Source organism: Haliotis cracherodii, unplaced genomic scaffold (assembly GCF_022045235.1).
Source record: "Haliotis cracherodii isolate W230 unplaced genomic scaffold, xgHalCrac1.p SCAF_19, whole genome shotgun sequence".
Taxonomy (NCBI): Eukaryota; Metazoa; Mollusca; class Gastropoda; order Lepetellida; family Haliotidae; genus Haliotis; species Haliotis cracherodii.
Window position 1 is genome coordinate 15,223,849 of NW_027266274.1, and position 26,157 is coordinate 15,250,005.

A 26,157-nucleotide genomic window follows, 5' to 3' on the forward strand; every position below is an offset into this window, starting at 1 on the left:
GTCACCCTCGTTAAGGGATTGGATAAGGAGCTACGTATGGATAGCGCTATCAGGGTAAACTAAATAGGTCAATTGAAAATATCATTTCAGACAAAGGACATACAGTCAGCATGTGGATGCTATAAAGCTTACTTCTTCCAGGTACAGTCTTTCAGTTATATCATGGTGTGTCAACAACTCAGAAGATATTCCATATTGAAAAAGGTTGCTGGCATTTTCTATGTTGTTGAAACACATGTCATTGTACTACTTGACTCAAGAATCTTTATCAGCGTGCATCCGTCCTTCAAACCCAAGACCTGGTGGATGGTGGAAGCATTGCTTTGTGATACATGTTTTGACAGAATGGTCATAATGTAACAAAACAGAAGTAATAAAATTATTTCGGAAAGATTTCCACCCATGACCCCTGCTTCAGTTTGCCTTGGTTAGGACAACCTAACCCTAACCCTACATACATGATCTTTTGATATTGTTGTTTAACGCCGCACTCAACAGTATTCCAACTATATGACAGTGGTTTGTAAATAATCGAGTCTGGACCAAACAATCCACTGATTGACATCGTGAGCATCAATCCACGCAACTGGGATCGATGACATGCATCAACAAGTCATCGAGCTTGACCATCCAACCCCGTTAGTCGCCTCTTACGACAGTCATCGTCGCCTCTTAGGGCAATCATGGGTTACTGAAGACCTGTTCTACCTCGGATCTGTATGGGTCAATCTTTTAATACTTCTAGCCAGGCGTTATGAGTTTCTGAAAATTCCAAAGGCAGGGTTACGGGTGAAAGTTTGACCATTATTTCTACCTGTTTCATCATGAATGCCACTGATAAACACTGCATCTTGTTCAAGGGGATATGGAAGATCCCCATTGAAGAGATAGGTAGATCAGGGAGCTTTGCGTTTCACATCTCCCGTAGTGTGCGTCTGTTGCTGGACATCCTGACAGAGCAAAAGGACATCATGATGCTGTACCACATCCACATCCAGCTGAACCGATCTCTGGACACTGGCAAGTGAGTGGACAATGTTCTTGTGTATTGCAGTAGAAATTATATAAGCTCTTGACAACCAGTATTCAAGTTTTCAACGGGATAAGGGAAAATGAAATTTCACAAACTCTTGCTCAGATACAACAAGTTTTTTTAAGTGAGAGGAATTTCAGATTTTCAGTAGTAATGTCTTAAAAGTATTATATGTTGCACCCTAAGTTTTTCAAGTCAGCACTAGAAACTCCCATGAAGATTCAGGTAGGATTGGCCTTCGTCGGAGAAGTAAGAGACGTTTGCCGTAAATGATGATTAACTCGATCAGGTGGTCAGGCTCGCTCACTCATATTGTCAGTCATTAGATTGTTGTTTACATACTGACATCGTATAGCTGGTATAGCTGTATAGCTTTAGTCATTGCCCTGCATGTTCATTACACGTTTTAGGAAATATCTCCGAGATCAGGGGCCTTGCGTGTATAATTAGAAGTTATCAAATAACCCTCTATTGATATATGTGTAATTTCATCAAAACCTGCTGCATATTGTGCAATGCTTGGACGCAACTTAGTGGTTTCTTGGAAATCAGAATGACATCTTCCATTGTGGGTAGATAGGTCATAGAAATACTGATAACAACGATGACCTAATCTAGTTCTCAACAAAGTGTTTTGAAAAACCGTTTTGTACTTACATCTATGTACCAACTGGTTTGAAACAACTCCCCAGTAAAATAAATACATATCCCAAATCTCTCTACCACTAAGTTCGATCTGGCTGAACTTGACCTGCTTTCTGTACGTTTCACTGCCCTTCGGCTGACAAAATAGTTGTTTACGGTGACAACGCCATTAACATATTGCATGAACCCAGAGGACAACCCTTATCTGTAATTATGTTTAACCTTACCCTGATGAAATACTGGTGGAAATGATCATAGTTGCACAACCGCATTGCCACTGGAACCACCTTAAACGTCATTTTCAAGCAGGAGATGAGTTCCCATTCTATCACATGAAAGACTGCTCATTTATGTACACAATGATTAATGAATGTTCTGAAATAGATTTCATCATGCTTGGTCAAGTGCTCTTTCTGTGTATCAGTGAGCGACAAACACATCTGACAATGTTCCGATATCGAACGTATAATAATAATTGTTTATCGGCAGGAATTTCATATACATCCATATGTAGGCTATGGATTACGATAGATCGATGTATTAACATTCATGTTGTGTAAACAGACTTGCTATTTTATAGGCATCTTATAACCATTAAATACCAGGTTTTAGCCCTTTGTTGACCAATCATAATCAAGTATTTTTCAGTGTCATGATGGTGTTTTCCGCAAATCGCTACCTGCTGTGCAGTGTTGCGTCAATTAGCAGCCAGGATAAGCTGATGATGGGTTTGGTGGGTGATAGACATGTGAGTGAAATGCTGCCTATGACTATTTAACCTCATTATCACCAATTTCGATCTGATGTATTTTCCAAACTTCTGGACGGAAGAGTAGTATACACACTGTCCCGCGTTTCACACCGGTTTTGGCATCATTTCGAGATTGCTCAGTTACTTCAGTCTCGGGAAGAAATTGTACATGAAACATTCCTGACGATAACACCCCGACGAGTCAGATTGACAGGTGGGGTCGTGTGCGGTTTAATGATATGTGTTTGCAAAAGTATCGTGATTACCCGTGGTTTTGAAGTGTGTACAAACTACGAATTTTGTATAACACTAGGCATTGTCTTTGAAATACTGAATCGTTCGTCTTTTAATAATTACAAAGCAGTCACTGAGTGTTATTTACACACATGCATAGTCTAAGACAGCGTGCAGTGTGGTCACGAAAGCATTCGTCCTAGCAGCCATTGAGGAGGTACAACCTGTCTACGATTATTCCCAGAGCTCCCTGTCCAACATTGCAGTAATGTCAGGATTTATAGGAGTAATACAACGAACGCAGTCCTCAGCTCAGATAATACCGTGAGATCAAATGTGCACTTGTAACCTCTTACAATTTTAAAATAAATCGTCCATAAGACAATAGTAATCTCCCTATATTCTGCTGATGCCATACATGTACATTGTAGTGCAGGAATCTAAAAGGTTTTATTAACTGACATTATGCAAGCCAACAGAATTTAGGAATAACTGGTTCTATCATCTTGTGATTTATACTGTGAATGTAATAAACCGTAATCAAATAAGGTACTTAAGAGAAAAAAATTTCATTGAAATGTATTTGTAAAAGCACACATATAGAGACTAATTTCAAGTTCTAAAAGTCACTCAAAATGTCTTAACGTTAAAGGGCTACTATTACTGTTGTCAAACAGGAGAACATATACAATAAAATAATAAAGGGAAAAGATATGAATCATGTTTTTATGTGTTATTGAGGAATGTATATCTTTTCTTTTCTATATGATTATCGTGGTGATTTTTCTGCACCTGTTTCGAGTACCTTGTGCTTGTAATTCAAAATTAACGCACCGTTTTTATTAATTTCAACGACGAATGGCAGGTGCACTGCTGTGCTGCGTCAGGCAATAAATACTAAGTTCTGAAATTGGATGTCATTACCTTTAAGCTATACCCTTTTGTCAATTTTAGAGCACGAACGATTCACGACACGAGATTGCAATGGTTCACATGAGGTCATTTCTAACGACTGTCCATTTGGTCTGAGGGGTGCTACTCTCATTTACCACACAAGGTCGTAAGTAGTCTCGGTGATAGAATTTTGTGATGATCTTTCGACATTATACTTTATTGGTGATGCTGTTAACTATTATAGTAATGCCATGAAGCTTGCACTACTACAAAAGGGAGAGTCTGTAGGTTCTATTTCCGTATATACTATTTTAAATGTATGTGTTCGTGAGCTATGTGATGGATCACAGGCTACTGTAAAACTTATTGAATTGACTCCAGTAAAATATTTCAACAATACAATCTTGAGATGCATACATAGTGAGAAATAGCAGTGACTATCGGGAGTAGTGAAGAAGTTGTAGAATACAGTTGCACAGTGTTACCGTCGACTCCATGAATTTGAATGACCAACTGATGTAACAAATAGCCCCGTCCGAGTGATGTTATTGCATAATGTGTATTGTTATAAATTGGGTTGTCTCTGCACGGGTGAATATTACATTATGATATACACTCTGTGAAATTAGCGGGTGTTATTTCCATTCAAAAGGAGCACTTAAAATGATAAAATTCCTACATATGAAATACACGACAACACCCGCAATTGGTAGACATTGGTATTTATCAATAGTTTGACCTAAAATTAATTTTAATAATTGAAATAAAAAAGCTTCATTTTTGGCAGGTTCAACCGGGGTGAGAGGATTCGCGCAAAAGCAACTCATGATTTTGCTCTTGGATCGGATGAGATATTCTAGTTAGAACAAATATATTTTGCTTTAGGCATTTTCTGACAGCAGTTAACATTTAATACTGTTGTACACCATCAACTACATCAATATGACTGTAGGACAGAGTGAAATACGTTTCTTAGCTCGGACAGGAACCGCCGGTAGCGGTTGGTTATAATCTCACATACAGCCTGATAACGTGTCCAGGATTGTCCGCCTGTCAAAGGCGTCAGAATTTGTTGTTAGTGTTGCACCCTAAAATCGCTCCAGGATCTGCTTATCGTGGCTCCATTTAAAGATCCGGCCTAATTATTGCCGTTGCCTTGTCAGATCAACAGCCGTGCTCGCGCATTTCTCTAAACTTTCAGATTTTCGAATAATACGTTACTTCTTCATTGAGCTGATGCGCCATGATATAACTGAAAAATCAAGAGCTGCGTAACACACATCAAATGTACCACGTTTGTCTCATCTGTATATCATATCCGATGTCATATTGATCCTAATATCTAAAATACTAACGTTCAACCTGTAGAACATGTGCGTGACAGATGTAATCTCAACTGAAGAACGTCATGAATAATGCTGTATGTACACTCAACATGTCCTGTTACCCATCTTCTGCCCTACACCAGGTGGGTAATAATGTGCCTCGAGTTCGTATCTGCGAGCTTCTGTACACAAGAATACTTGCATGGGCCAATGCACTTTGTAAACTGCAAGTGAGTCGAGAGAAGAAGGCAACTAGATATTTCAAACAAGTGATAAAGGTACTAGTTGGATAAGCTAACTGTTATCTGTACCGAAACGTCGCATTGAAAGAAAGAGAAGTTGAAATCCTCTCTGTCTTCATTATTAGCTTGGTACTCGAAAACATCTGTTTAATTCATCTCAGTCAATGCTGCTAGTTTCATTGTCCTTAAATTAACTCGACAATACCTTTTCCATAATCTTAAGAAAGTAGTTGAACTTTACGATGTCTAAAGAAATCCTGGTAATCTATTGAGCGCGTTTGTGTCGCATATGCTAAACCTCTACGCCCATGTTGTTGTACAGTGTATAGCAATGTTAATTCCTTAATATTGTTGTGTACAACAATATCAGGCTATAACCAGGAAGAAGAAAGAAACGTGGATTTCACCGAATTACTAAATCGTTACGCCCGGCGTTACTACAGTCTTCTTTCCGCATTAAGTGGCCATGGTGTTGATCCCACATCAAACACTAGAAAAACCAAATAAAATACAAACTTGTTCAAAGTGCAAAATTGTGACAGGCCAAATCCACACGGAAGATCGTCTTAACTAATGGTGTATGCATGTGGAATGTGTCACGTTACGCAAACACAGCCTGATACCAGGTGGGGTAAATTGTCTTTGAGTAGCGTCACATAGGTTCATATCAGGGAGCTTCTTTAATAAAGAGTGCATGCATGGGTATAGATAACATTAACTGCAGATGGGTCTAGTTGGGAGGGTTTTTCCGAAATATATTTGAAACAAAATGATCTTTACATTTAAAAAAAAGTACTCGAAAATGTTGCTTTCACAGATTTTATTGAACCTGTTTGTGTCTTATGTCATCTTAAAGCGACGCTTTCGAGGACGAAAGTTTGTTTCCTATATGACGGTGATCTGTAATTAATTCACCCTGGACCGGACAATCCAAGAAAGATAACATAAGACCAAGTCGCAGAATATCTTTTGCACTTTTATTTTTCGATACAACCTCCATTAACCTCAATACACTTATTCCATTTGTCCTTCAAGCTTTTAATACCACTTTTATAGAAATCCGCAGATTGGCCCTCTAACCATGCCTCTGTGGCAGCCTTTATGCCCTCGTCATCCTTGAAGCGTCTTCCACGTAGGCCAGATTTCACTTACCGGAACAGGAAAAACCTAAGTCTGGGCTGTAGGGTGGGTGTATCAACTGTTTGAATCTACATTCACATATGGCAGCCTGTGAAATTCTCGACTTGTGAACCGGAGCGTTGTCAGGCAAAAGTAGAATACCACTTGTCAACATCCCACGGCGTTTCTGGCGAATAGATTTTCGCAATTCTTTTATTACATTAGCATAATACTGTCCACTGATTGTAGTTTTTGGTGGCACGTAATCAATCAGTAATATGCCTCTTGCATCCCAAAATATGGTGGACATTACCTTGACAGCCGATGGTTGAGTGCGAAACTTCCTCATAGGCGGATAATTGGTGTGCTTTCGTTGCCTGGATCCATATTTCATCACCTGTCACAAGACGAGAAAGAAATCCGGCTTCATCAGCAGTATAGAGATCCAGGAGGTCTCGACAACTTTCAGTTCTCTGATGGCGATCTTGAGCTCTGAGGTTTCTATGTACCCATCTTGCACATACCTGGGACATACCAAGATGCTCATGAATGGTTACAACAGTTCCAACTGATATTTGGAATTCCCTAGAAAGTTCAGATACTTTCACTCGTCGGTCAGATAAAATTCTTCTTTCTGTAGCCCCAATGGTTTCCGGTTGGGTGGCATCTGAAGCCCTGCCTGACCTTGGGTCATCTTCTATGGACACCCTACCCCTTTTAAACTGTAGAGACCAACGGTAAATTGTGGAATAGTCAGGAGCATCCTTACCCATCACTTTACACATGCTACCATGGATTTCTTTTGCTTTGCATCCCTCCTTGTTAAGGAACTTTATTACAGCGCGTTGTTCATGTTTGAGAGAATCCATGATTGTGACCATATTGAGGTGAATGATGCCATCACATCTAACTTATTGTTGTGTCTGGAACTTGTTATGACACATGTTAACCTGATGTTATGACTCGTGCCACACCTGCCACAAGTTGACATTGTTTGTGTAAACACAAATGCCCAAGTTGCAAAACTTATTGAACGCCCCTCGTACGATGACCTGTATTCAACCACGTCAGCGAGTCTGCTAATGACAAGCATGGACTGTTACAGTTCTAGATGTTCTCCGTAGCTTCGTATTTGGTGACATTCAAACGTCAACAACCATCAAAACTCTTCGCGACCTCTCACTTAATCTCACCTGCAGGCTTCATATTCTTCGACATCTTTGTCTCAAGTATCCAGTTACAGACTTGCCCCCCTCCCCTACATATACACAAATACACATCGTAATTATATTAACGTGCTTAAGGAACTGCAGACGCCACATGCAACGTGTTTCAGAGTGTGGCATGATCGAAGCAAAACTTGCTGAACCACGACATTCATCCACCAACGTCCCACGCTGTCAGGGTACGATGACTGGCACTCAAGCAATCACTGAGCCTTTTAGTTCCCTCGTACGACCAGCATAGGTTGTTGGGGACCTATTCTAACTAGAATAGAGTGAATGAATTGTATCTTTTGGCAGAAAATTATTGCCATGATATAACAATCTTAAAGTCAAAAGGTTTATAACAGTTTGATAAACAATCTAGAAGTTGGTGAATAAAGAAAACATACAACTTTATCGATAACAACTTCATGTTTATTGTATTTAGCGAGGTTCCAGTGTAGATTCTTACACTCTTATCAAGCTTAAGTGACTAGATCAATTAATGAGAGATTATATACATGATGTGGTGTAATAGTAGTAGTATTCAGTTCTGATATGTGTTGAGTGATTCACGTGATATTACCGGGCTCACGCGACTGTCAGGGGCTGAAGTGATTCAAAGCTCCAGGGGATACACTTAGACAGAAACTGTGATGATAAAACTTAATGTTAGAAACATCCAGTCGTTTCGAAACAAGTCCGAACGTTCGTAAAATGTTTAAAAATGTTTGGGCTAATCTGTGAAGGACATTACATATAGAAAATACCAACGATCACTGAAATCCCTTTCAATCCTTATCATGATAAATCGGTTCGGGAGTCCGCAGATCAATCATTGGTGTTATGTGCTTTTTTATATTCTCGAATAGAGAAACAAAAACTGGGTTCGCTCAGTCATGATAAAACATGTTGGTATTGGCCATGGACAGGTATAGATTTACACAAATACAGTGATTTACTTATCTATGACCTACGGAAGCACAGAGGGGTTACTATCAACAGAGAAGCCATGGTTACATACGATATAAAAGCTCCACAATTCCAAGCGCTCGCAAGTGGTGGACGAAGCCGTCACAGATATCACAGCCGTGAGATATTTGGACCCGGGCTTGTCAAGATGTTCAACAATTCCATTACACCTCTGCTGATTTGTGAGTTTCACGTATTTCATTAATTTCAAATTATAAATATCTATTGGATGTGTTATTCTATTCGGTAGAAGTTAAGCAACGTCGATCGCGGACAGTAATTGAATGGATGGCAGCGTTCGGCAACTTGACTTCTGAGAGTTTCTAGGGCTTCGGCCCTGCCCCACGTTGAAGCCCATGTAGCCCATGTTGTACTCCTTAGGCGAGTGACCTTGTTTGAAATATTCGAAATTAGCAGTGAATGGACCCTGTAGGATGACATGGTAATGTGACTGTTAGCCTAGCGCCTAACACACAGCTTGGGTAGTACATGTATATTCTCCAGGGAGCTGAGAATAAGGATCGAGTGCCATAAATTTGGGCAATAATGTAGGTTTTTGAGTAGTGGATTGGCGCATCATAAATATGCAGGTGATTGATATTATTATTTCATTCTATATGCGACCGCCTCTGTGGTCTAGTGAGTGAATGAGTGAGTGAGAATGGTTTTTATCCGCTTTTAGCATTATTCCAGAAATATCACGGCGGGGGACACCAGAAATGGGCTTCACACATTGTACCCATGTCGGGAATCAAACCCAGGTCTTCGGTGTGACAAGAGAACGCTTTAAGTGGTCGTCTAATGGTTGAGCGTCTGCACGGAGACCGGAAGATCGTGGGTTCGATCCCATTGTCGCGTCATAACAACAAGCTTTAAAAATGGGGCTTGTTGTTACCCTGCCAGGCGCTCGGCAGTGATTGGCTCAAACAAGGATTGGTCAGCTCGGAGGCAGTATACTGTGTCTGAGGGGTGTATTCATGTTAATCTGTGGCATGGTATCTCAGTTTGCCAGCAAATATAAAATATAACTGTGGTAACTATGAAACATCAACACCAGAGAATAGTCATTCTTGATTGTCTGTCGGAAGGGATTCCATTGAGCGTAACAGACAAACTATCATGTTTATGAATAAATCCCTAATAATCATTAATGACACTATATAGCTAGGTCTTCGCGAACAGTTATTACACGTTTTGTGATTGAGAATTTGACTCATAGATTTTTTAATATTTCATATTGGTTTCGGATTCTTACGTAGTTCAGGATGATTGAACTTGAACACTTTACATACATCTAGCTATTTATATACACTTCATGTCGTTTAATTACAATGGAACAACATAGCTGGATGTGTCTCTCGAACACTATGCATAAATTTCGCCATAGTGAAATTTTAAGTGAAATGCTTTGATCAATTTGTGATTAGCATTGTTATAATTATTTGCAAGAATTCGTCATAACTAATTCATTCGTTACAATATAGTTCAATATCAATCAATACTGATGACTATCTACTATGAACAAATCAGACGTTTTACTCACGTAGTTGTCTGAAGCCCAAGCACTGTTATCATACCCTTACTTTAAACGAATCACATTTAAAGTTAATCTAAGGTACCGACGTTTACTACAATATCTGACAAGCTATTGGACCTACTCAAGTCAAAGTTGGTATGAGATTATTAAACAGTCATACATAACGGCATATTACATTTAAAGACAATCGGTGCATGAATAAAAAATCTGTCAATTTAGCTATCACTATATTTCATCAACAACCAAACTTGTTCTTCACGGGTGGAACGTAAATTAATTGTAACAGCCATCTGCATAATGCCACCCCTGCGTCCCAGGGCCATATTACACTGTTGAACCAATCAACTCAACTCGAAAGGTTGCACGGGAATCGCGCACGCACGAACGCACGAATACAGTGTTAGCGTTGGGCGTCTCAAGCAGTTATTTAATAATATTTATCCAATTATTTTTGCATTCTTTTTCAGGTCAGTGTTATTGACTTGAATGTATCATTCCTTGCCACATTATTATATTTCATGCATCATGTTATTATGTGTAATAAATCATACGTAATTATTCATTTACACAAATCATTGCTTTATGGTTTCGAAGAAAATATTTTAATATTTTCGTAGATGATTCGAGACTTTCGAGGCTGTTTCGGGTGAAAGAGAATCAACTTCTGAGCCAAGAATTACACTAAGTGGACAAGATCCGATTACGACATGTACTACAAAGCACGAACCTGAAATTCGTAGACGATTCCTAGAAATTCTTTGATAAACAATTTTTTCTCAAGTATCCCATGAACTACAAGAATGTTTGGGAATCAAATAATATATATTTAAGATTCTTAAGAAATGATTAAAAATATGTACGAATATGTAAGAATTCATATCCATGGTAATTCGGGCAATTACATGTCGTAGTGAAACAGGGGTATATGTATTGCACTATTCTTGGTCCCACGAAATGCCCACCCTCGCCGTCAGATTCGGACAGTATCTGGTCGGATACAGACTTGTTTCCAATAATCTTCGTCAACTTTGATAACATGTTGGACACAGTTTGCCCAAAGTACATCTATAATTTCTCCCATCCCTTTCAAGACAATCTGCTTGACGTCGGCACGCTTGAAGGTCTTATTTTGCCGTGCGACCATATTTTTCAAATCACCCCAGATTAATTCGATGAAATTCAAGTTACAATGAAAAGGAGGAATTCTAAGCACTTCGTGACCGTGTTCTCTTTTGTAGGTGGTTATTTAGGTTAGTGTGTCCTGTTTGGAGTTTTGTAATTGATCTGTCAATTTTTTTAGAGGGGTGTAGGATTTTTGGTTTGGCTAGTGGTTTTCTGAGCACTTTTTTGATTTGGCTATTTGTGTTTTGATATTGATTTTTTGGTTATTTTTTTTGTTTGTTAACACTTTTAATTTCTGATTTTGAGATGGGTAGGTTTATGCTTATTTCTGGTATTTTGAGAGATAATTTAGCTGCTTTATCGGCGCTTTCGTTGCCGTAAATTCCTACGTGGGCGGGGATCCACAAGAAGGTTATTTGTTTGCCTGCTTTTGTCAGGTCGTTCGAGCTTTTAAGTATTTGGTTTATTAATTTAGGTCGTTTTTGGTATTTTTGTTTTGGAGGGCTTTTAGTCCACTAAGGGAGTCGGTGAGAATTAGGATTTTATTGTTGTTTTTAGATTGTTGGTTATGCAGGGCTGAGGCCATGCCCATAAATTCGGCCGTGAATATAGATTGGTTGTTAGAGAGTCGGTAAGATTGTGTGGATATAACTGGTTGTGTGGTATGGACTCCGAAGCCTGTGTGGTTGGAAATCGGGTCTGAAGATCCGTCAGTGTATATGTGACACCAATTTGGCCAATTTTCGTGTATGTATGCGAGTGTGGTGGTCTTAGCTATGTTTGGGTCGGTTTGTTTATTTATTTGGTTTGCTGGCGTTGTGTCTATTTGGGGTATTTTGAGTTTAGGGGTGAAGATATTTGATTTTTTGCAGTTTTGTTTAAGATTTTGAGTTTGGTGTTCATTGAGGTAGTTAGTTATTCTTTGGGATATTGGGGTGAGTAAGGGGTGTTTGCGAGCTAGAGCTTGGTTTCTTGGGCTAATGTTTTGGTTAATTAAGTTTTGGATGAGAGGGTTTGTTTGGGACGCGGCCCAGAAATTAAGGCTTAGATGTTCCCTGCGTAGATTTAGTGGCATTTCCCCTGTAAGTGCCTGAAGTGAGGTGTAGGAGGTGCCATGTTGGGTGCGTGTAATTAGTTTAAGGGCTTGGTATTGTATTGAGTCAAGTTTTTTAGATAGAGAGTTGTTTAGGGTATTGTATATGGCGCAGCCGTAGTCTAGTTTTGATCTAATTAGTGCTGTATAGAGTGAAAGGAGGGTATCTTTGGAGGCTCCCCAGTTAGAGCCGGTGAGACATCTTAATGTGTTAAGGTCTTTGCTGCATTTAGTTTTTAGGGTTTGGACATGAGCCTCCCAGGTGAGGTGTTGATCGAAAATGAGTCCTAAGAATTTGGTTTGTTTTTGGAATTTGATTGTTTGGTTGTTTAGCTGGATGATTGGGTAGGCAGGTTTCATGTTTTTATGTTTGAATACTACTCCTGTTGTTTTATCTGAGTTAAGGGAGAAGCCCCATTTGTCTGCCCATTGTTGTATTTTATTTAGAGATTTTTTGATTAAGTGTTCTGCCATTTTAATGCTTTTAGTGCGGATCCATAGGACTCCGTCATCCGCGAATTTTGAAGTGTTTAGTTTAGGGGATAACCCCTCGAATAGATCGTTTATCATTATATTGAAGAGGGTTGGGCTGAGGATGCTGCCCTGGGGAGTGCCATTTTATAGGGGACACTGGTCCGATAGCGTGTGGTCTATACCCACGGTTATTTTGCGATTGTTTAGGAAATCTTGGATGAAGTTTATTATTTGGCCTTTTAGTCCTATTTTTCTAAGTTTCTGTATTAGCCTGTGGTGCCATACCATATCGAAAGCTTTAGAGAAGTCGAGGAATATGCCTATGGTGTATTGCTTGTTTACCTGTCCTGTTTTTATATCCTGTTCTAGTCGGGCGAGGTTATCGAGAGTTGATCGGCCAGGAGTGAAGCCGCTTTGGTCGGGGTTTATGATGTTGTTTTGGTCTAGGTAGTGCTGTAGCCTATTTTTAGTCATAAGTTCCATTATTTTGCAGATATTTGAGGTTAGGGAGATGGGCCTATAGGAGTTAGCCTGATCGGCTGGTTTATTTGGTTTAGGTATTGGGATTACTAGAGCTTCCTTCCATGAGGATGGGACCTGTCCGTTTAGGTAGACTAGGTTGTATAGTTTAAGTAAAGTTTGGAGTAGTTTGGTAGGTAAATGTTTGATTATTTGGTAAGAGGTGAGGTCTAGGCCAGGGACTGTTCCTTTTTTTCTATTGTTTAGTACGTGATTTAGTTCTTCTAGGGTGTAAGGCTGGTTTATTTCTAGGTTGTCTTGTCTGTTTTCTTTGGAGAATTTGGTTTCTTTTTTTAGTTTATCTTGGAATTTCTTGCTGAAGTTACTGTTGCTACTAATTTTAGAGAAGTGTTTGGCTAGGATGTTTGCCTTTTGGGTGGGGTTAGTTGAGTTGTTTATATTGGGGCTTTTTTGTGCCGTTTGATGCCTCTGATGGCGTGAATTTTGCGCCACACCTTCCTAGCGTCGGTGTGGTGGTTTAGCTCCTCACAATTTTTTTTGGTTTTAGCAGTTTTAACTAGGTTTTAGACTTGGTGGTTAAGTTCATGGGCTGTTTTGAGATGAGAGCGGTCTCGTTTAGCTCTGTTGAAGGCCGATTTGCGTTTTAGTCTAGTTAGCTCTATTTCCTCATTCCACCAAGGGACGGTGGGTTTTCCTGGGTTGGATGATTTGAAGGGGATTGCGGATTTGGCTGCGTTGATTATGAAGTTAGTTAGGTTTTGACAGAATGTTTCGGGGTCTTTTGTTTCTAAATCGTTTAGATTAGCTTGGTTGCATAATTCTTGGAATTTGTCCCAGTTGGCGTTTTTGTACTGAAATTTAGGTTCCTGTTTAGGGGTTTGATTTGGTATTTTTAGATTTCCTAGGGTTATATTTATGGGAAAGTGGTCGCTGCCTAGAGGTACTGGGGGGACGTCCCACATCAGACTTTGTGCTAAGTCTGGCGTACATATTGTTAAGTCGATAGCCGACATGGTGTGATGGATTTTGTCGTATCTAGTTGGTTGGTTATTGTTTAATAGTATTAGGTCATTTTTTTCGATCCATCCTGATATTAGTTGTCCATGGTTGTCTAGTTTATCTGCAATGCCCCAGGTAGGATGATGGGCATTGAAGTCTCCCGGGAAGATTGTTGATTTATTTCCTAATTGGTAAAGGATGTCTAGGTCTGTATCTTTAATTGGTTTTAGTGTTGAGTGATAGATGTTAATGATTTTTATTTTTTGGTTATTGATGGTGACTTGGATTCCATTAGCTTCTAGATTAGGAGTGTTTCCTTTAACTTCTTTGTAGTTAATATCCTCTCTAACGTAGATGATTAGACCTCCTCCTGTTCTGCTTGGGATGGTTTTTGACCTCTCGGTTCTTACTGCGTTATAATTTGGTAGGTTGAATTTAGTTTTATGTGAGAATTTGGTTTCTTGAATACATGCTACATGGGGACCTTTATCTATTTTGAATTTAGCTTTAAGTTCAGAAACATGGCCGGCGATGCCATTGTCATTCCATTGAAAAATGTTTAGGCCTTCCATTGGGAAACTGGTGTGATTTATGTTTGGTTTAGGCTTGGTTTAGGTATTTACTTTAGTAGGTCATTAAGGTAGCTGTTGAAACGGTCGAAAGGGGTGGTGACGAGTTTTAGTTTATGTGCTACACCAAAGAAGGCTTTGGAGCTGGCTTCTGGGTTAGACTGCTTTAACATGTAAGCTAGTAGGAGGACTAAGTTGTTTAGTTTTTTGCTTGTTTCGTTTTGGTTGAGTTGTTTTCTATGGCTTTTGGTTTTAGGGGCTGACAAGGTTAGATCGTATATTTCCTCTGAGGATGTGTACTCGTCCTCTTCTGTTGAATTATCTTTAGTTTGGTCACTCTCTTCGGTGGTGGGTTGCATGCTGGGTTTGGGTGTGAGAGTCTGAGTGGTTTCTGTAGTTTCCCTGTTGACTGGATGTTCGGGGGTTGCCTGTAGGTTTTGGGGTGTTGTTGCCCTTGTGGCTGTGATGGCTTGTGTTGGTGCTGGTTGTGTGGTGGTCGTTGTGCGTTGGGTTTTGCTTGCGGGTGTAGATGTGGTAATTGTGGGGAGAGAGGCGGGGAGGGTGGGTGTGTGGGTTTGTGGGATGTGTGGGGTGTTTGTTTCGTTTGCGATGTATGCGTCTTGCTGATTTTGGTCCCATGCGGAGCCTGGGTATACTGTTGTGCGTGCGTGAGTGTTGTTGTTTGGGGGTGTTGTTGGTAGTAGTGGTTTGTATGCTTGCATTGTGGGTTTTTTGGTTTGGATTTTGGCCATGTTTATGTCTATATGTTTGTTGGCCTGTTGGGTGAGTGATAGTCTGTGTGGGCATTGGTTGGAGAGTGATGAGTGTTTTATGGATTTGCAATTGATGCACCAGGGGGTGCATATGCCTGGGCAGTCCGTTTGGGCACAGTTTTGGCATTTAGTTTTTTTTGAAAGTACATTGATTAGCGGTGTGATTATATTGTAGGCAATTAGAACATTGTTTTACTTGCTTAATGTATGGTTTGACCTCTAAGTTATGGTTAGCTCCGAAAGTGATATGTTTGGGGGCTTCAGGGTGTTTAGTTGTTTTTTTTTAATTTATTATTACAATAGGTGTGGGGGTGGTTTTCCCGTTTCTGTTTGATTTAATCCTGCGGAGGCTAGTTATTTGTGGTTGGGTTTGGATAGTGTTAGCTTCTTTGGCGTATATATCGAGGTCCTCGTCGGTTTCCCTTGGGTGCACTCGAATAACTCCCCTAGTGTATATTTGCCAGTTAGGTTTAGAGCTATTTACGGTGAATTGGAATATTTGTTTAATTTTAGTTGCTGCTATGTAGGATTCCTGATTTTGGAAGATTATCTGATATCCTTTGAAGCTACGTTTGATGTTTAAGTAGTTGATTGTTTGTTGCCTTAGCCACATGCCTATTTTATTTATGGTTAGTGTTGGAGCTAGTTGTACTGAGGGGGTAGCCGAAAAAAAGTAGAGGGCCCACGTGGTGATGAGGGCTGCGGGTGAGAGGGTGTGTGAGGTAGGTGATGTTGATGCGTCTAGTTTGCGTTTTTTTGAGTTGCATGCTTGGGGAGGTGGGGTGCTGGGTTGAGTTTCCATGTAGGAGGCTTGAGGGTCTTGATCGCCGTAGCCTCTGGGGATGAGTGAGGGTGTTGCCCTGTCGGAGGTGTTGTGCGCCTCCGCAGGTGTAGGGGATGTAATGTCAGAGATTTCGCTTATCTCGATTTGTCTTTGGTCTGCCATGCTGGGATTCGGTGTATAGGATGTGTGTGTGAGTTGTGGTATTTGTGGGGTTGTGGATGGAGTGTTTTGGAAGGGGTGAGTAGTGTTTGGGTGTTTTTTGGTTGTTTAGGGTTTGTGAGTTGTTTTAAGCTTTAAGAGATTTTTTAGAGGGCTTGTGTTTTAATTTGAAGTGTTTGTCTTTGGTTAGGTTGGCTTTGTGAGTGTAGTTTTAGGTTTGGGCTTGGGTGTGAGCGTTGTTTAGGGGGTGTAGGTTGTTGTGAATGGATGGGTGAGTGGTTATATAATTACCTTTGAAGTTCTCCCTGGGCTTGCTATCAGCGGTGCTGTGCGTTGGCTTGAGGAGGCTTGGAGAGGTGTTGCTCGCTTGGAGTACAAACTGCAACTGACAGAGTACTTACTTACTTACTTTGGAGATTTAACGTGCGCTTTCCGACTGATGCGTATTTCGCACACGGGCCCGGCCAGGCCATTTAATGTGTTTCCGAAAGGGGCGAAGGTGGTCTGTGCAACCCACGCTTGGGTTGTCACGGATGTGGTCTGATAGAGCTTATTTAGAGTCATCATCCGAATTAAAGAACATCAAAGCTCAGTCTCCAAAGATGACTCAAAATCAGCTCTATCAGACCACATCCGTGACAACCCAAGCCACAACATCCAGTGGGAGAGAGTCACAACCCTCGCCACCAACCTCAAAGACTTCAAGATCAGGAAACTACAAGAAGCCATCAACATCAAAAGACTTCAGCCCTCAATCAACCGTGACCAAGATTATAACATACCCCTGGCGTACCATCAACTCATCAAAGACCCCAATCAGCCATAATCCCGTTGTTTACATTACTGGCTTCATCCTCTGATCATGGCACTGACTTCACCCATGGTCATCATCACAGCCCTCGTGTGTACACAGCAGGCTTCGCTACTCCAGTATACAATATCTACCCTACTGTATAAACATTGTCTCCTACCTGTATATATACTTGCTTACTGCACTCTAAAAAAATTGATAGATTAATTACACAACTCCAAACAGGACACACGAACCTAAATAACCACCTAAAACAACTTAAAAGACACACCACAGGCAACTGCCCCCACTGCAAACAACCCGAAACCACAGAACACGCACTCATCCACTGCACCCACTATCAAACACACAGAACCACACTACAAACCACCCTCAATCTAAATAAGGTTCCTACTCTAGATGAAATACTAAACCCTCAAAATAAACTAGAAAACTTCAAGGCCCTAGACGTATTCCTAATCAAAACAGACCTAATTAAGCGCATCTAAAAACTAATTAATCTACCAATCCAAAATCCAATAAACATACAAACACCCACCTCACCCGGCTCCCTTAGTTCCCTCCTCCACCCACCTCGGCATTTATTCCAAATTTAAAAATTTCAAAAAATCAATATAAGCAACCCCTAGAAGCCCCCTCTTGGGTTGCACACACCACTTTCACCCTTCTCGGAATACACTAAATGGTCCGGCCAGGCCCGTGTGCGAAATACGCTGCAGTCGGAAAGCGCACGTTAAATCTTCTATATCAGTCAGTCAGACTCTGTAAATCACTTGCTTGATAACGGTGTTAGAACCTACACCGAAACGTCGCTCTTAATTGTAATAAAGAAGTTGTTCATCCATAAATTCTTATCCTTACTTAGTACTCCAACTTCTAAATGCCTATCAAAGAAGTTATTTTAAGTAGTTCAGTTGTTATATTGACTACAATCCAACCTAAATTTCAGAACCATTGATAACGGTAACATTATTCAGTTGGGCAAATCACAAGACAATTACCAGGTGTATTCTTGCATATATCTTATGAAAAACTGTCTGTACTTCATCAGTAGTATAAAGGACATCAACAATGCTAAGGCAAATCACAAGACAATTACCAGGTGTATTCTTGCATATATGTTATGAGAAACTGTCTGTACTTCATCAGTAGTATAAAGGACATCAACAATGCTAGAGGCGGTCGGGTAGCCTAGTGGTTAAAGCGTTTGCTCGCCACGCCGAAGACCCGGGTTCGATTCCCGACATGGGTACAATGTGTGAAGCCCATTTCTGGTGTCCCCCGCCGTGATATTGCTGGAATATTGCTAAAAGCGGTGTAAAACCATACTCACTCACTCACTCTATAAATCCCAAAACTAGTGCAGTGTTTGATTTACAGGCTTGGGATAATCGTGAACAGCTTATGTAAAGAGTGAGTGACGTGGGTTTAACGCCGCTGACAGTATGGTCCGATATCCACCTCAAACCAGGGATGCGTCCTTTAGTCTCCGTAGCTGTGGCATTGCGATGACGTAGCTGGAACAGTAGAATGTAGCGATTCTGTTCAGGGGTGGTAACTCTTGGTCGGACAGTTCTCGGACGGTCTGCAGTGAAACTGTGTGGATTCGTCCCAAAGGCAGCAAATTGTGCTGTGGTGGACGTTGAAGTGGCATGCAACAGAAGACTGCAAATCCCCTCTTTGGATACGTCCAGTGGCGATGTTCCTGTATTTTCGAACTTGAAAAATGTTGACAATTGAATGACAAATTATTGGCTTGTGCTTGCCATTTTATAGCCACTACCACGAGTTACGAATGGCATAACTTGCACGTGCATTTTGCTTTACTGTTTTCCGCCATGACATTTTTTAACAAGTGAGAAAACAATGTCGTTTAAGACATTGCAAATCGACAATGTCTGCGTTGTGACGCTCTGTTTGTCGAATATCAGGTCACCAACATTTTCCAATAACATGTATCCAATTTATATACGGGATGTTTTGTGTAGTCAGGTTCAATGAACTACATTCTACCTTTTTTGGAGAGTATATTTTTTATCTTTCCAAACGGGACGGGGATACTACAGACAAGAAGACACAATATGTGTATGATTTGTAAAGAGCTTCACCTAATAAATACGAATGAATAAAAGGCATTAGATAATTATTTCGTCAGATAAAAAAACATGTCCACCGAAATTCATATATGTTTTTTTCATAAAGACGGCACAGTGTGCTCAATTGTCAACATAAACCGTGAGGGTCTCAGTTTTTATCGTGCCATGGTTGTTCCCTTCTACTTTGGCACTGTCATCAATATATCAGCGTAGATTAGTCCAGATACATACATGTACTCTTGAGAGGCTCCAGTAGTTACATTATTGAATACATAAAGGACATCATAACGTTTACAGATGATGAATATAATAACTCACTATATATGATATTTTTACAGGGATAATCACGATTGCTTTGATGTTCAGCAGCCAGTGTGTAGACAGTAAGTGATGCACAAACAAAATAAATGTTGTCCTTTTCAGCATGTTATTAATCTAATGTATTTTCCACTGAGCAACGGAAGTAAATACCTCCAATTCTTAGTCAAATTCATTAAACATCTTACAGCCAACAGTGCTGATATTGAAACAAATGCGATGGAAGTGATGGTCTGTTGAGACGGTTGGTCTGTTGAGACGGTTGCTAACACTATCATAATGAATGGAGATATTACTCATGTGAGGTCAAATATCTTCAAAGTAATGATATATGGGATTAAGGGGTATACATGTATGTGTCGCAGTAGAAACTATTCTATGTGGAGCAGAGCCAACGTTGATACACACCACGGGTTATCATCAGGGTAAAACTTGTGAGCCAGCTGACCACGGGCCACAGTTCTACACGGATAATTATGGCTCCTTAAACAACCCTGATTGAAAGTACATGTATGTGCTAATGTTTATCTCGCACGATACATATCCTTGAATTACCTTTTAATATGTATATCATAGGTACTACCTGCAATCCTAATCCATGCAAACATGAAGGAACATGTGCAGATGACAGCGGTTCAGCTGACTGTACATGTGCGGCTGGCTGGGATGGAGACACTTGTGAAGATGGTAACATTATTATATTATTCTGCTAATTTGCATAAATGAAAGGGTTGAACGTGGTGAAGCTTACAGTCGTATACAATCACATTTTATAACCCGTATGTGTATGCATACATGTATATGTGTAAAATAAATGCTATCCATTATTTTTAACATATAAAAATAATCCCCTTTGACATCTGTTGTTACAAAACCCATTTATACTGTTAGGAGTTAGTGTCTAAATGATAGAACCTGCGATACGAGCACAAGTAGTCAAATATTCTGTACCAGTGATCCAAATGTTCTGTACTAGCGATTATGGAAATGTGTTTTGTCGCATGTATTCTAAAATATGTGTTTCGCTTCATTTTATTTCAAAGTGCTTGCCTTGCATGTGGTCACTACTCTTATCTATGCAATATCCAATTTAATCTCTGATGCAATGTGTTTGGATAATCAAGTACTGTCAACGCGTGGTTATGTTATCCCGTGATAGAAGGTAGTAATGTGGTAGAAAATGGTAATAATACTTACAATGATAAGTTATCTAAACAGTTTTAACCCACAGTCCACAGTCACCGTTTGTGTATGAGTTGATGTCCCTACCTCCTGTATTGGACCTATTAGTGAGTGACGTCGATTGAAATAATTATAGGTAGGGTTTGGCAAGAGGCCTTAACATGTATATGTTAAATTTGGTCTGGTTCATATGTGATTTGCCATATGACCTCGTTTGGCTGCGCTTATTCAGCTGGAGCAATGAAGACGTGACGTTGTGACGAACGCTCTGCACTTCAGCGAATTGCCTATTGTATTTTGTGATAGTGATTCAAATGTTCTGTCATAGTGAATATGGAGATGTGCCTATTGTATTCTAGACATATGACAGACAGGAGGTTGTTGCTGGATTCATTTTACCCTTAAAGAGCTTGCCTTGCATGTGGTCACTCCTCTAACCTATGCAATATCCTTTTATTTTTAAATACTAGTAATCTAATCTAAAGACCCTTACACTCTAAATGCCAGCGATTTAATTTCTACCAGCAACAATAATATGTTCATCTGTATGCATTTTCTTTTTCTATCTTGTGCTGCCTAAAGAGGAATCATTTCTATATATTTCATAGGCCTAGGCAATATATGAAAATGAGGAAAGGGTGAACACGTTCTCACTGTTACTGGCTGAAATATGCGGGAGTGTAGCAGGTCCACGGGGAATATTTTTGGGTCTAAGTTTATCCTACGTAGGACTTACTATGTCCTACGTAGAACTTACTATCTCCTATGTATGACTTACTATCTCCTGCGTAGGACTTACTATCTCAAAAGTCCTACGAAGGTGATAGTAATTCTAGTCCATACTTAGTCATACGTAGGAGAAATAAGCCCTACGTAGGAGATAGTGATTCTAGGACATACTAAGTCCTACGTAGGAAATAGTTAGTCCTACGAAGGAGATACTAAGTCCTACGTAAGAGATAGTAAGTCCTACATAGGAGATAGTAAGTCCTACGTAGGAGATAGTAAGTCCTACGTAGGAGATAGTAAGTCCTACATAGGAGATACTAAGTCCTACGTAGGAGATACTTAGACAAAAAATAAAATCACCGTGGCCCTACTACGCTTCCGTAGAAATGTATACATGATAGATTTTTACTGGAATATTGCTAAAAGTGGCGTAAAACCATACTCGCTCACTCACTTCTATAATGCTCTTTGTGTATGCTTGAGAATCGATACTAGATTGCATATTGGTCTCAATTATATAAATAGCATTTCAAGAACCATGTATTTACAGTATCAGATATCTTTAATGAATAGCATGTTTTAACCAGTATCCAGCTGCGACAGTCTAAATGACTGAACCTGTAATACGAGCACCAGTAGTCAAATATTCAGTAACAATGCTTCTGGAAATATGACACATAGCAAAATGTGGTCAGTTTAGAAAATTGTAGCATCAACGTGCCAAATAAGTTTTAAGATTTTTTCAGTGTATGACCATGAGTTATATTATTTTAGAAACCTTCAAATTTCTGAAAGCTCCCCTCAGCATCAATCCATTCTTGAATGGATGAAGTGTAAAGATTCAAGAGTGTCAATTGTCTGTACAACTTGTTACGAAATGTATACGTGCTCAAGCGAAACACCTTAAAACGGAAATAGTGCCGGTGCCCCTTAACTTACGTGGCTTGATTGTGTCACCTCAGTGTTACACTAATGCTTTCCCTTCTCTTAAAAACCAACAGCTGAAAACCGGTGTGTTCGGTTCATTAACGAGCAGATGACCTACATTAATTCACCATTGTTTGATAATACTTGTCATCCTGAGAATTCCCATCATAACATAACATCAAAATATATCATCGTGAGTAAAGTTGATGCAGATTAATGTAATGTAGTTACTTATCATGCATTACTTTACATGAAACACTATATATTTCTACCAGTTTCTTGCACAATCAATCCATGCTTGAATGGAGGAACGTGTGCAGATTCCACCGGGTCTATTGTCTGCACGTGTGCACCTGGCTGGGGAGGAGACAAATGTGCAGACGGTAACGTTTTCAGATTCTTCTCCTTACTGTTTGATAGTTTGCAATAATGATGATATTGTACGTGGTGAAAACATGTATGTACGGTTTAATTTTGATAATATATTTTTTGCTAAATTGTAATAATACTTACAATGATAAGTTTTCTAAACAGTTTTATCCCACAGTCCACAGTCACCGTTTGTGTATGAGTTGATGTTCCTACATCCTGTATTGGACCTACATGAGGGAGTGACGTCGATTGAAATAATTATCGGTAGATTTTGGCAAGAGGCCTTAACGTGTATATGTTAAATTTGATCTGATTCAGTATTGTATGCTTTCGAAACTGACTGAATTGGGAAAGAGTAGGACGAATTCCTTGTTTTCACAGTTTATGTCTCTGATTGGTTACTATTTATAGCGGTAAATGTGATTTGCCATATGACGTCGTTTGGCTGCGCTTATTCAGCTGGAGCAATGAAGACGTGACGTTTTGTCGAACGCTCTGCACTTCAGCGAATTGCCTATTGTATTCTGTGACAGTGATTCAAATGTTCTGTGCTAGTGATTATGGAAATGTTGCTAGAGAAGACACATGCAATCTAAATACGGTCATCACGTGGCTATTGAGACCCTTGTTAAGACTCGGCTTGCAGAAGGCGACCTGCATGTTTAGTACATGTCAATAATTACCTGCAGATATTCATGTACAGGGGTATTTGTAATGTGTTTCACAATAAGTACAGGATATAATCTAATCTTAAGACACTCTCAACGCCTTCGATGTCCTTCCTACATGCAACAATACTTTTATGTGTTCATCTGTATTCATTTTTATTTTTTAACTTGCCCTGAAGAGGAATCGGTTTCATAAATTTTATAACCCTGGCAATATAGGGAAATGCTGTAATGCTGAAATCGTTCTCACTGTTCTTTACCGAAATGTATACGTGCTCTAACATCTTAAAATATAAATAGTGGCAGTGCCCCTTGACGTGCGCTGCCTGATTGTGTCCTTTCAAGGTTTCAAACATACTAACTTTTCTCTCAATAAACAATAGCTTACAACTTGATTATTTGGTTAATTAAAGAGCAGTAGACCTACATGTATTCAACATTATTTCATAATACTTATCATCCTGAGGAATTGATATACAAAAATAACATCAACATATATGTATCACCCTGACTTACCATGCATTACTTTACATGAAAAACTTAATATTTCTGACAGTTTCGTGTACAAAAAATCCATGCCTGCATGGGGGGACGTGTGAAGATTCAACCGGGTCTATTGTCTGCACATGTGTCACTGGCAACGGTGGAGACAGATGCGAACTCGGTAGGACCTCTCTTGTTATGATCATTAAAAGGATGGAATAGAAGGCAAACGACAACCTTATTAGGCATTTGAACATACTAGATGAAGATGTAATCACAAAATGTTTCATAAGTATGTAAAAACATATTCTAGCTCTTACTGATGAGGTTATGATATTATTAAGACATACACGTTATTTTCGATACATTATATATATTATGTGGTGAGTACATTGTCAACCGTCATGAAACGCCGCCATAACACAGAGAATCGCTAAAGACATGCACAATGTGACTAAGACACTTTTTCTTTATCAATAAATCAATGGCCTTTTTGACATAATTTTCATGATCCTTTTCATCCTCGCATATTTTGGTATTTCAAGCTCCAAAGTGCACAGATACAACTGCCTGTGAAAACGGAGGCACCTGTCAGGCTGACACCACTGGCCAGCATATCTGTTTCTGTGCTCAAGGCTTTGGAGGGGACCTGTGTGCTGACGGTAAAATTATTTTCGAGGACAATTTTACAATCGTTTCCATAATCTATATCAATTATATGAATCATCTGCCCCTCATATTCCTGTTTTGATTACCGTTACCTCCAAATACTAATATGATATGAGCAGTAAACATCATTTAGAGCATGATGACAAAGAGTGCAGTAAGAGGAATTCCTTGTTTTCACAGTATAAGTCTCTGGTAGGTTACTATGTATGGCGGTAAATTTAATGTAACACGTGACCTCGTTTGGCTACGTACACTTCAACTAGAAGAATGAGGAGACATAGTGGCCAAGGCTCTGTATTTCTGTTGTATTCTGTACCATGATTCAAATGTTCTGTAATAGTGATCATGGGAATTCTTTTGCCGCTTAAATTCAGCAGGTTGTTGCTGGACTCATTTTACCCCGAAAGAGCTTGCCATGTATATGGTCAATCCTTTAATCTATGCAATATCCATTTATTTTTATCCATGTTTCACTATAAGTACAGAAATAATCTTGTCCTGACACTCTCAATGCCTCCGATTTAATTCCGACCAGCAACAATCATATGTTCATCTTTGAATCATTTCTATATATTTCATACACCTAGGCAATATATGGAAATGAGGAAAGGGGGAATACGTTCTCACTGTAACTGGCTGAAATGTACGGAATTGTAGTAGGGCCACGGTGAAATTTCTTTTGTCTAAGTATCTCCTACGTATTATTATCTTCTACATAGGACTTAGTATTTCCTATGTAGGACTTAGTATTTCCTACGTAGGACTTTCTATGTCCTACGTAGGACTTACTTTTTCTTACGTAGGACTAAATAACTCCTACGTAGGACTTATTATCTCCTACGTTGGACTTACACATTAGTAAATGACGAACATAATAATGTAACAGGCATAATGCAGACATGGATGTCCTGTATTTCAGCCTCTGGTGCAGCGACAATATCAGTGCACTTCCTTCTGCTCACAGTTGTTGCTGTCTTCGCAAAGCTGTACCTCAACTGAATACAACCGGACCGGAACAAGACCATACTGTTTCTTAGATGTGTACAATTTGCTCACAAGAGTTGGTAGTAGCGGATATAGATTGTATTGAATGTAATGACTGATTAATTGTGTTAATTAGACACGTGCTAAATGTGGTCACAATAATATACTCCAACATTTTTAACAGTAGACCTGGTGTACAGACAGTATTGATGGTTTTCCTGACTCCACTTACGAAAAGTATTATCCTGATCAGAAATTTGAATAGCGGATAAAGGGATCATATTTGCAAAAGAGAACCCCAGCAGCATATCTAGAAAAGAACAAGTCACTGTGTGTTATTCGGGCCTGCATTTCAGGGCTATTTTGTATTTGTCTGTTTGATTACAATGTAATCACCTCACTGTAGATAAGAAGTCAAAATTCGTCCCTGGTTACTTTTAGGCCGTTGATGACATGTTACTGATGACGTGGAACTCTCCTCCAGTGACCACCGACACAGAGTAAATGT

The 26,157-nt window shown here is 39.6% G+C and overlaps 1 protein-coding gene across 1 annotated transcript in view; it reads left to right on the forward strand.

Annotated features, from left to right (window-relative positions):
• LOC139466981 (notch homolog 2 N-terminal-like protein C) overlaps window positions 1-25,664 on the forward strand; it is a 46,495-nt gene extending 20,831 nt beyond the window's left edge. Inside the window, 3 exon segments of the mRNA XM_071248692.1 lie at window positions 22,759-22,856; window positions 24,542-24,658; window positions 25,585-25,664. Of these exon segments, the coding sequence (XP_071104793.1) occupies window positions 22,759-22,856; window positions 24,542-24,658; window positions 25,585-25,664 (295 nt within the window).
• The last annotated feature ends 493 nt before the right edge of the window (window positions 25,665-26,157 follow it).